This window comes from Xyrauchen texanus, chromosome 13 (assembly GCF_025860055.1).
Source record: "Xyrauchen texanus isolate HMW12.3.18 chromosome 13, RBS_HiC_50CHRs, whole genome shotgun sequence".
NCBI classification, from domain to species: domain Eukaryota; kingdom Metazoa; phylum Chordata; class Actinopteri; order Cypriniformes; family Catostomidae; genus Xyrauchen; species Xyrauchen texanus.
The window spans coordinates 660,855-673,869 of record NC_068288.1 but is presented as its reverse complement, the minus strand read 5'-3'; the positions used below and the strand labels follow the sequence as shown (position 1 = coordinate 673,869).

The following is a 13,015-nucleotide window of genomic DNA, read 5'->3' as shown; positions in this document are numbered from 1 at the left end:
TAGTATATATAGTATTTTTATATTTTTTACTATAAATTGTCCACCCTGCTCAGGAGGGGTGATATGCTTAAGTAAATCACCCAAAAATAAAACAAACAACTGAAACAGAACTCTTAAGAGAGAAGAGCGCTTGTGAAAGTGAAAGTAGAGATTTATAGTAAAAAAATGACTTAATTATTGATTTGTTTCACACCACTTCTCATTTACTTACATTGAAAGGACCAACAGAGCTGAGATATTTGTAACCCAGATGATCCAGGCTAGCAGTAGAAGAGTTGAGAGATGTGTAAAAAGATGGGAAAATTAAGAAAAAGCGAATAAGAGAGAACAACGAGTGCTTTAGAAGAGAAAGTGTTTCATCCAATTATGGATCGTGCTACATTGACTGACACTCCAATGAGCCAATGGTAGCAGCGCACTGAGACTGCGCGGGCCACACTGCTGTTGTCAAAAAAACATTGGGAGAGAGCGAGCGAGTCTGACGAAGCAGATACTCCTCATTAAAAAGTAGATATTGAGGAAAAGAAACTTGAATGCAATCAAAAGATTACATTTGAGTGAAAGTGATAACTTTGAAGAGCTGACGCCGAAGTCGAGAATAAAAACCGATGTAGATACACGGAGCGCCAAAAAGCACCGCAGATTATCTTCTTGCAAAATAAGATGTGAAATTCTTGCCTTGGTGAGTTGTTTTTTTTGTTTATTGACTTGACATTTTACAAGAAACTGTTGCAGACGCAGCGGCATATCAGTAGTGTGACATTAGAGTTCATATAGGCCGCTTGTGCATAGTGTGTGAGCTAGTGTTAATTTGCACGTTGGGCTAAAGCTAATCACGTGTGAAGATGCAAACGAGTCGATGAAAAGTGACAATGTTGTGTGTAAGTGTCAAGATATTGAGTTAATGCGTTGTTTGAAGTGTATACATGATATTTGTTGATGAAAGTGTTTGAATGGAAGATTAATTATTGTTCTGCCTTGTGTTTTGCATGGCTGTTTTTTTTTTTTGTTGTATTTTTGTTTCTTCCGAGAAATTGTGATCAACATCCTGGATACGTGCAACGCATATGAGCGTATGTAAAAGGCGAGCCACCCACGGAGACCATTTGATTGAACTTTGATCTTGAACTCATCGAAACTGGTATGAGAAACCTTTTTGTTTTCGGACAAATTGGACCGAGACTTTGTTTTTGCATATTTTTCCTCGAGCTTTGAACGGAGAGACATCGATTCTGAACTGAACGATTCTAAAGAGTCAAAAACTCTTTTGATCCGAGTCATTTGACTCTGAACTGACACTAACTGAATCAATTCAGTGGATTTTGAACATTTGATTCATTTGGCTGAAAAGACTGTTACATTTTAAATTGAAAGAGTGATTTGAGTTATTAAGTTGCAATATGTTGTTTTGAGAACATTGTTTATTGTTTCTAAAAATGTTATTGGGTCATAACCAAACTGAGTCTGAGTTTTCCAAGTTTCATTTTATTATTTCATTTTCATACAAAGTATATGACAACTGTTGTCAATTGAGTTGATTTGTTTGAGTTGATGAGTCCAACTTCCTGGAATTTCAAAAAAGAGATTTGATTGTAAGCATTATCATACATTGTATGTTGTCAAATTACAGTATTGAGATTTACATGCTCCAGACAAATTGCAATTAAGAATTTCTTCAACGAATACAAGATTCCAACCAGTAAAAAAAAGCTCTTGGTTTTCACCTACCTGCTGTGTTGTTTCCCTCTCTCCAGTAGCCGCTCCTTATCTTCTGATCAGTTGGCCCATATCGAATTATATTGAACCTTATACAAGTGTGACACACAAGACCTGGCACGTGTGCCTCGTTACATATTCTTGCATACTTTGTGGTTGATATGTGCCCTCGATGCGCACTTTTGCAGAGCCCACACTGATGCAAGCTCTACAGCACACATCTTCTACTCGACGGTCAAAGCAAGGTTACGTTATTGCCCATCGTGCACAGCGACCCTAAAGGCACGGGGGTGGCGGTGCCACCGGCTTGGGCCCGCCATCGCTGCTTGCAGCTATATTTATTATTATTTTTTTTACGACTATTGGGGCACTTTTGGGGCTCTTAACGTGCTCAAAAACTCTTGAAACTTTGCACACTGGTCAGAACCCGCGGCCATTAGGGCCGGTCTGAAGCTGGTACCCGGGCGTGGCAGGGGGGCTCGACGGCGCCCCCTGAAACAGGGTCCGAAAACTTGGTCCATAAATCAAACCCGCTTGCATGTAATAATATGAAACTCGGTACACATATAGATCTCATCGTTTCATATATCCTTCATACTTTTACTTTTTACCTCAGCCCAACAGGAAATCGTCTATTTAGGGTTCTTTGGAAAACACATGCAATGGAATGTGAAATACTCCTCCTAGAGAATTCCACCAATCGCCACGAAACTCGGTCAGCATGAAGTCAAGACATTGAGGATGAAAAACTGCCGGCGGATTTTTGATATCTCGAACGGTTTGGCCGTGGCGAGGAAACGAAATTATGGCGCGAAAAGTGAAACAGGAAATGTGTTATAACTTCTGCATACATTAATTGATCTCGATGAAACCGCAGCAGTGTGATCGCTGGAAGAGGCCGATCGCATGGATGTGACTATTGTGATTCCAAGTTATAGCGCCACCAACTGGCAGAAGGAAGTGTGTCACTTTCAAAATGCTTTGAAATCACACTCTTATTTTTACCCGATTTACTTAAAACTTTATGTGTATAATGTAAACACACGGCAGATGTAGACGTGTGAAAGGATTATTGATATCTTAAATACTGTGGTCGTGGCAGCGCTTCAAAGTTGAATATTCTTTTTTGATGCGTGGTGCAGGGGCTCAGTAGCGCCACCTGTTGACAAAAGTGGGGTATTGGTTTTATACTTCGACCTAGAGTCACAAAACTCAGGAATTATATTGTTCTCATCGAGCCGGACAACTTTCTAATTTACAGTCATTAGCTCCGACCAACAGAAAGTCAGATATTTTGGTTTGAATGTGGAACACATTGCAAAGGAAACTTTGAAGCTCCAAAAACCCCATAAAGGTAGCATATGAAGGGAGCAAATAGCAAGGAAGTGTGTTATAACTTCTGCATACATTAACTGATCTCGATGAAACTTCAGCAGTGTGTCACATGGATGTGACTATTGTGAGTCAAAGTTATAGCGCCACCAACTGGCAGAAGGAAGTGTGTCACTTTCAAAATGCTTTGAAATCACCCTCTTATGTCTCAAGTGAACAAACAGAGCAACAGAAAGTCAGATATTTTGGTTTGAATGTGGAACACATTACAAATTAACTTTGAAGCTCCAAAAAGCACATAAAGGGTGCATAAAAGCAAGGAAGTTTTGTTATAACTTCTGCATACATTAACTGATCTCGATGAAACTTCAGCAGTGTGTTCGCGGGAAGAGGCCGGTCGCATGGATGTGACTATTGTGAGTCAAAGTTATAGCGCCACCAACTGGCAGAAGGAAGTGTGTCACTTTCAAAATGCTTTGAAATCACCCTCTTATGTCTCAATTGAACAAACAGTTGATAAAGAAATCGGGTATCAATATACTGAATTATGAATTATTGCAGTGATCAATGTCCGGTTAAGATGAAAATAAACTATCGCTCTGTCTAAGCGATTATCTTTCTGAAACACGTCACAAAAACTTACAGAAACGGATAACACAAACATGATGTTGGAAATATACACTTATCAGAATAGTTATATTAAACTTTAGTCTATTTCAGTTAAAGCCATTTCAGTTATAAAGCTGTCTCATGTAATTTCTCCTTTAATTCTATAATATAACCACTAGGTGGAGTTCTAAGCCTATTTTCTGTATTCTCGTTGTTTTAACGTATGAAGAAGACTTGTGTACATGTTGTTGAGAACGCAGTAAAGTGTGACGCATATTTCGTTCTGTGAGTTTTATGAGTACTCCGAGTCTTTATTAAAACCAACACATGAAACATATGTCTAAAGAAAGTAGGGATGGGCTTATCGATCCTAACGTATCAAGATCCGAGTATGATGTTGTTTTAGGGTTGTCTGACTAGAGCTGTCGCGATAGTCAATATATCGACTTATCGCACGATATATGTAAATGAGCGCGATCATTTTTGGTGCCGCGATATATTGCAACTGATAATTTGTTTTATTATTAAAAATAATAATCAGATTCATTTTTACATTAAAATGAATGTCACCAACATTTTAGTTGATCGCGCTGCCTCTGTCATCTTGTCTGCACTCTGTGTCGGAGGCGGGGCTCAGGCAGCGTGTCCACACACACACACACACACACACACACACAGAGAGAGAGAGAGAGCGGACACCGTCAGGTGAAGAGAAGGCGTGAACCAACTGCATTTTAAAGTGTTCTGTTTCGTGACATCTTCAGCGAGCCAGTTAGGAAGAACGAGTCCAACATGGAATTGATTTCAAAGCCGCAATCTTCAGCTCCGGTGTGGGAACATTTTGGCTTTAAGCCGAACGAGAGAGGAGAGCTAATTAACGTGAACGAGCCGGTATGTCGACTGTGTTTTAAAACAGTAGCAGCGTAAAGAGGCAACACAACAAACTTAAAATCGCACCTAAAACATAACCATCCCACCCAGTTTTTCAACCTGGGAACAACAACTGCAGCTGGAGTTGGAGAGGGGCCTTCTTCCAGACAGTTATCAGTTGCAGATGCCTTTTCCCGACAGTGCAAATATAAACGTGACAGCGTGAAATGGCGCACACTCACGGATAGCGTAACTCGCTATAAGAAAGACTGTTTAGCACAGCTGGTAACATTGTTACCCCAGTAAGATCCTGCCTTAAGCCCCACAAGGTAAACATGTTGGTGTTCCTTTCTCGGAATCTGCCTAACAATTAAAAAACTAATCTGGCAGCAGAAATGTCCTGTTGATGCATCTGTGCCTTTGTGTGAGACACTTTAAAAGTTTAAATTGACATATTAGCCTACTTTGTTTTGATCTAGTTCTTGATACCTTGCACTTTTTTGTTAACGAAAGTGTATTTATTTACTTGTTTTATTTATTTGGGATATATTTTTTCACATTTCACAATGTCTAAATATTGAATAGAATAAGAATAAAATGTTCTTTGTTCTTTGAAACAGTGTACTTGCATTATTATGCTATTATATTGTCATTATGTAATCAGTGGCATAAAATGGTCTGAAAATTACAATAATATCGTTTATCGCAATTAATTTATGTGCAATATATCGCACAACAAAAAGTAGTTATCGTGACAGCTCTATGTCTGACAGATTATTTTTGCTCGCATCTTCACGAAGGTTTGTCGGTTGTATACAATGTTTGCCTGTTTGAACATTCAAGCGATTTTACACTATTCAACTAAACAAATGTGAAAACAACTCAAATACATGTTTGCGAGCAGATTGAGTGACACAGCGATCGAGCCGCGTCGTGTCTAACGCTCGCTCGAACGCCTGCTGCTTGCGTCTGAACGTACAATTTCATACAACAAAGTGTAAAAATACATGATATATTGAGGAGTCTGTTATGTCTCAAGTGAACAAACAGTTGAGAAAGAAATCTGGTATAATTATATTAAATTCTGGCATTATTCTAGATGACGTCCTGCTATATTTTTCTCTCGAAACAGCGGAAACAACTTAAACAAAATACTGCGTTATTTGTGCCCATACTGATACATTTAATACATCATCACAAACTATGAAAGTCGTACTTTTATTTGTGTACACTTAAAATAACAACAAAACCTTGTGCTTTTGTAAAATAAAGAAAATAAACCGGCTGCGCTGTCTCTGTCTTCGCGATAATCTTTCTGAAACACGTCACAAAATTCAAGTGAACAAAATCAGCCATTCACGCAGTCTGTATTTTATCATCTCACAATGAATACAGATGCAACAAGCACGGCACAAAACGAAAATAATGATACTTCTCAGTTCTCAAAAGATTAAACTGAACTGTGCCTTGAATATCGTAACATGCGATAAAACCCTCTTAAAGAGACAGTAACAATTTAGCCTTCGCCCTGAACATAGACATCCCAAGTCATTGAAAAGTACAAATGGTATTATTTTAAGTTTTTTAATTTCTCTCTTACGCTGTAAAATGCCACGTTTTTGAATGGCATGTAAAATGTAAAAATAATCACTCAATCTCCATTTTTTTCTCTGATCTGTTGCTATTTTAATGATTTAAAAATCAAAGCACTGACCATTTAAAGTGTGAGCTTGTACATTTTGAAATGTATAAACAGTCACAGCAATGCAGTGTTATTATGTACCTAGATAGTCTTTCAAATAAAATGAGTTTACCCCAAAAATATATTTCTCTCATCATTTACTCACCCTCAGGCACGTGCACACATAGACATCATAGGGGGCTTGAGCACCTGCCCTTTTTCTTCCTCGAGAGAAAGTGCCCTTTTTTCTGGGGTGTTTATTTTTATTTTTTTAATAAATAAATTTATATATATATTCCTGTTTGCGCACAGCTTCCCTGTCAAACAAATATATTTATTAAATAAGAAATCAAAACATCAGGTCGGTAGATGAGATTTTGTCGATGCCCGCCCTCCCTCCCTCCCTCCCTCCGCGTCGTGTACAGTGCCTCGACTATACAGCTAATTAGCCAAAAGCAAATATAGTTAACTTGTGTCTTGCTAACATTCATGACTCATGAGCTACTAGCTAATGTAATAGGTTAGCTAAAGTCTAGCTAAGGCAATATATCATGGCCATACAGGCCAATATACTGTACTTATTGGAGACATTACAGGTGAATACAGTCACATTTGTGTGATGTACTTAACATAATGATAAATAATCTTAAGATATTATATCGTATGCTATGTATTGTGAATACACCCATGTTAAACATAAAAATGTACTTCCATTGCATATCATAGGAACACATAAGCGTAAATTATAATTACATTGATAAACCTGTACAAAGACCTCCAGATAAATACTGGCCTTCTGGATTAACACATTTAAGTGCTGCAAAAGATATTGACCTATGACATCCTATGACATCAAAAATTATTCTACATTTGAATTATCTCATAGATGTGACAATTGTGGTTCACGGTCATAGGCCCTGTCCCAAATGGCACACTTCATGTGAATTTTCAGTCTTGTGTACTTATTCCATGTGTCCATTAACTCCATGAGACCGTAGGGTGTCTCATTTTTCATTTTAGGTATCGGAAGGGTGCTCACGCATACTTTGTGGTCGATATGTGCCCTCGATGCGCACTTCTGCAGAGCAAGCTCTACAGCACACATCTTCTCGACAGTCAAAGCGAGGTTACGTTATTGCCCATCATGCACAGCAACCCTAAAGGCACAGGGGGTGGCGGTGCCACCGGCTTGGGCCCGCCATCGCTGCTCGCAGCTATATTTATTATTATTATTATTATTATTTTTTTACGACTATTGGGGCACTTTTGGGGCTCTTAACATGCTCAAAAACTCTTGAAACTTTGCACACGGGTCAGAACCCGCGGCTATTAGGGCCGGGCTGAAGCTGGTACCCGGGTGTGGCAGGGGGGCTCGACAGCGCCCCCTGGAACAGGGTCCGAAAACTTGGTCCATAAATCAAACACGCTTGCATGTAATAATATGAAACTTGGTACACATATAGATCTCATCATTTCATATATCCTTCATACTTTTACTTTTTACCTCAGGCCAACTGGAAATCGTCTATTTAGGGTTTTTTGGAAAACGCATACAATGGAATGTGAAATACTCCTGCTAGAGAATTCCACCAATCGCCACGAAACTCGGTCAGCATGAAGTCAAGACATTGAGGATGAAAAATTGGTCAATGGATTTTTGATATCTCGAACGGTTTGGCCATGGCGAGGAAACGAAATGATGGCACGAAAAGAGAAACAGGAAGTGTGTTACAACTTCTGCATACATTAATTGATCTCGATGAAACTTCAGCAGTGTGTTTGCTGTAAGAGGCCGATCGCATGGATGTGACTATTGTGAGTCAAAGTTATAGCGCCAACAACTGGCAGAAGGAAGTGTGTCACTTTCAAAATGCTTTGAAATCACCCTCTTATTTTTACCCGATTTACTTAAAACTTTATGTGTATAATGTAAACACACGGCAGATGTAGACGTGTGAAAGGATTATTGATATCTTAAAGGGGTCATGACATGAGAAACCAAATTTGCCTTGATCTTTTGGTATATAAGAGGTCTTTGTATCATTAAAACGTCCTGCAAGTTTAATATTTTAAGACGGCCTCCCCATTCTAAACGAATCATTTATTTAATCAAGCTCAAAATACAGCTCGTTCTGGATTCATGGTTAGAAGTGACGTGTCGGTTAGAAGTGACGTAACAGCGTTTGCATATGACCGCCTCCAGCACAAGATAACTACGCTAACAGACACATCACATTTATTAGCCAGTAGACGTGCAAAGTTTCAGAAACAGGCGTGGTGCAGGGGCTCAGTAGCGCCACCTTTTGACAAAAGTGGGGGGGTTGCTTTACACTTTGACCCACAGTCACAAAACTCAGTAATTATATTGCTCTCATCGAGCCAGACAACTTTCTAATTTACAGTCATTAGCTCAGACCAACAGAAAGTCAGCTATTTTGGTTTGAATGTGGATGTTTTTGGAGAATTTTCTCTCCCTCTCTCACTGACCCTGCGGCCATCAGGGTCGGACCGAAGATGGTACCCGGGCGTGGCAGGGGGGCTCGACAGCGCCCCCTGGAATGGGATTCGAACACTTGTCCATATATCAAACATGCTTGCATGTAATGATATGAAACTCGGTACTCTTGTAGATCTCATCGGGCCAAACAACTTTCGTGCTCTAAGTTTTACGCCAGCCCAACAGGAAGTCGGCTATTATGGGTTGTTTGGAAACACATGCTCTGGAATTATATATATTCCTCCTAGAGAATGAATCCAATCGCCACCAAACTCGGTCGGCATGAAATCAAGACATTAAGGATGCTACATTCGGACGGATTTTTGATATCTCGAACGGTTTGGCCGTGGCGAGGAAATTGATTTAGGACTAAAATGGACACATGAAGTGTGTTATAACTTAGTTAGTTCTATCTACAGTTACAAAACTCGGCGTGTATATTGTTCTCATCAAGCCGAACAACTTTCTAATTTACAGTCATTAGCTCCGACCAACAGAAAGTCAGATATTGTGGTTTGAATGTGGATTTCTTTCAATTTTTCTCTCTCTGAGTGACCCCTCCCGTTCAGTGTTTTTTCTCTCTGTGTCTCTCTGACAGACAGAATGGCCCTGCCAAATTTTTTGTGTGTGTGTGGGGGGGTTCTCTGTTGGGTGAGATTTGCTTTTTGATTGTTTGATTGTTTTTCAAGGTTTCTGGGACTTTTGGGGCCCTTAACATGCTCGAAAACTCTTGAAACTTTGCACAAGGGTCAGAACCCGCGGCCATCAGGGCCGGGCTGAAGCTGGTACCCGGGTGTGGCAGGGGGCTCGACAGCGACACCTGGAATGGGATTCGAACACTTGTCCATATATCAAACATGCTTGCATGTAATAATATGAAACTTCGGTACACTTCTAGATCTCATCGGGCCGAACAACTTTCGTGCTCTAAGTTTTATGCCAGCCCAACAGGAAGTCGGCTATTATGGGTTGTTTGGAAACACATGCTCTGGATTTATATATATTCCTCATAGAGAATTAATCCAATCGCCACCAAACTCAGTCAGCATGAAGTCAAGACATTGAGGATGCTACATTGCGGACGGATGTTTGATATCTCGAACGTTTTGGCCGTGGCGAGGAAAAGAATTTATGACTAAAAAGGACACAAAGTGTGTTATAACTTAGTTAGTTCTATCTATAGTTACAAAACTCGGCGTGTATATTGTTCTCATCGAGCCGAACAACTTTCTAATTTACAGTCATTAGCTCCGACCAACAGACAGTCAGATATTTTGGTTTGAATGTGGAACACATAGCAAATGAACTTTGAAGCTCCAAAAAGCACATAAAGGTAGCATTAAAGCAAGGAAGTGTGTTATAACTTCTGCATACATTAACTGATCTCGATGAAACTTCAGCAGTGTGTCACATGGATGTGACTATTGTGAGTCAAAGTTATAGCGCCACCAACTGGCAGAAGGAAGTGTGTCACTTTCAAAAAGCTTTGAAATCACCTTCTTATGTCTCAAGTGAACAAACAGACCAACAGAAAGTCAGATATTTTGGTTTGAATGTGGAACACATTGAAAACGAACTTTGAAGCTCCAAAAAGCACATAAAGGCAGCATAAAAGCAAGGAAGTGTGTTATAACTTCTGCATACATTAACTGATCTCGATGAAACTTCAGCAGTGCGTAAATTATAATTACATTAATAAACCTGTTCAGAGACCTCCGTATAAATACTGGCCTTCTGGATTAACACGTTTAAGTGCTGCAAAAGATATTGACCTATGACATCAAAAATTATTCTACATTTGAATTACCTCATAGATGTGACTATTGTGGTTCACGGTCATAGGCCCTGTCCCAAATGGCACACTTCATATGAATTTTCAGTCTTGTGTACTTATTTCGTGTGTCCATTAACTCCATGAGACCGGGTGTCTCATTTTTCATTTTAGGTATCGGAAGGGTGCTCACGCATACTTTGTGGTTGATATGTGCCCTCCATGCGCACTTTTGCAGAGCCCACGCTGATGCGAGCTCTACAGCACACGTCTTCTCGACGGTCAAAGCGAGGTTACGTTATTGCCCATCGTGCACAGCGACCCTAAAGGCACGGGGGTAGCGGTGCCAGCAGCGACCCTAAAGGCACGGGGGTGGCGGTGCCACCGGCTTGGGCCCGCCATCGCTGCTTGCAGCTATATTTTATTATTATTATTATCAATGTTGAAAACTGTTTATTTTTTTTAAATAATAATAAATGTTTCGGGACTCTGAATTCGTTTACAGTTTCACATTACACAAAGTAAGAGTATGGTTTTGTGGGGCTTATAAATTATTTTCAATACTCTTCATATACTGTAGCTCCTTTTATGCTTACCTTTTTCAAAAGAAACTGGGGAGGCTGCTGAAGGTCCTTCTGGGGAGTGGGGTCTTTTCCCCAGGTTCTGGGATTGCTTTACCGAGGGTGCTAAAGAGGACACTGACTGTCCAATTGGGGACTTCGGTGGTCCAATAAGGGCTGCTGGAGGTCCCGTTGGAGCTGTTGGGGGATTAAGCAGGGCCACTGCTTCCTGCTGATTTGATATGACCATTGGTGGTCCTGTTGGGGGTTCAACTGGGGCTGATGAACTTTCAATTACATGTGGGGTCCAGCCTACATTGTAGAAGTACATAATTATTTAGAAAACATCGATCAACCTTTTTCACAATTTAAAGTCATTTTATAGAACAAACATCTAATCAATTAATCAAGAAAAAAAAAACGACAGTAAAAATAATCGTTAGTTGCAGCCGTAGTAGCAAAAAGAGATGTGTATAGACCTAACAAGTGCTGTTCTATCAAACTACTTCTTCCTAAGCTGTATTGATTTAATAGGTGAATGTTCTCAAGACATGTGATGGATGTTTTGAGATAGTCTGGTGGATGACCAATTGTGCCATTTTTTTCTACTGGAATTTTATAATTAAAATTATAGCATGGCTAATTACATTGTCTTCCAATTCAATTCAATAGAATAGAATAGAATGACACATTTATTTAGAACTTTCATATGTACTACTGTACACCCAAAGCGCTTTACAATCATATCAGGAGGTCTCCTCAACCACCACCAGTGTGCAGCATCCACTTTGGTGATGTGACGGAAGCCACCATAAAACGGCGCCAGTGCGCTCATCGCACCAGCTACTCTGCTAGGACTAGTGTCACCACCTAAAAAGTGTAGAGCCCTGATCTGCAACATCTATAATGAGCATGGATCACTAAGTTTAGGGCCAGGCACTGTTTTAGTGAAAAAAGGCAGCATATCTGCATGCGTTTATAAAAGACATGTAATTTCTTTAATCCACCATCACAGTTCAAGCTTGGTTTAGTATAAAAGCCAAATATACTGGATTGCCTGGTGTGTGCGTTCTATTTTATTTAAGATTAAAATGAAAACCAAGCAGATAAAATGAATGTCATTTTATTGGTACTTAAACGTGAGCAGCTAAATAGCTAGCTGCTTAGCTTTTAACCTCTCCCAATTAGTTTAGTTTTAGTTGTAAGCGAAAACCATCAATGATAATCTGAATGATCTATTAGTCAAGAGAAGGCAACCACAGGCTTACCTGTGAGGCTGTGACAGCATCAAATACAGGACATTTTTTTAAATAAATAACAGAATATTCTTACCTTGAATAACAATATCATACATGCCCTTAATTCGTTCAAGGCATGTATGTGATGTCTCACTCAGCTGGCAGCGGGGTGCCAAAACCTCAGACACCCAATTGTTTGGCTTTTTTCCAGGCTTGGAGAGAAGTAAAACCCACCTTAACCCCAGGGCCTGCAATTTTTCGAGCTAAAAATACAAGGACACACATACAAAATAACATATATTATTTAAAAATATATCTAGCAACATTTGGAAAATAACCTGCATAAAAACAATACAAGAAATTGCATACCAACAACACAGCTTCATCCTGAATATGAGAGGTAGTCCGATTTTTTTTTTTGCATTTGAACCCAGCTCTCCCTCTTCTGATCAAATTTTTTTAGTTTCTTTTCTAGCCTCGGCTTATGTGGCTGTTCTTTCTTGCATGTGTTGCAAGTTTTGCAGGCCACATTTAGATCGGTATGGCAGACCATACAGTTTCACCTGGTTGACCCCTGGCCTGGCATTTCTATTATAGATAAAGTAAGAGAGTGACAGATTTTGTGAAGAGCTTCTTTCACACAACCAAATCAGAACAAGATTTAAATAAAAAAATGCAATACTTCGGCTACTTGAAAACACCAGGCTTCTGGAAGAGAGGAATAAAGAGAGATAGTGTGTG

At 39.6% G+C, this 13,015-nt stretch overlaps 1 protein-coding gene across 1 annotated transcript in view; it reads right to left on the bottom strand.

Annotated features, from left to right (window-relative positions):
- LOC127654292 (uncharacterized) overlaps nucleotides 1-12,641 on the bottom strand; it is a 42,410-nt gene extending 29,769 nt beyond the window's left edge. The window contains exons 1-2 of the mRNA XM_052141417.1: nucleotides 12,369-12,641; nucleotides 11,073-11,348 (exon numbers count right to left, since the gene is read on the bottom strand). Of these exons, the coding sequence (XP_051997377.1) occupies nucleotides 11,073-11,348; nucleotides 12,369-12,390 (298 nt within the window). The 5' untranslated portion in view covers nucleotides 12,391-12,641. The remainder of the gene's footprint in view (nucleotides 1-11,072; nucleotides 11,349-12,368) is intronic.
- Nucleotides 12,642-13,015: the final 374 nt, after the last annotated feature.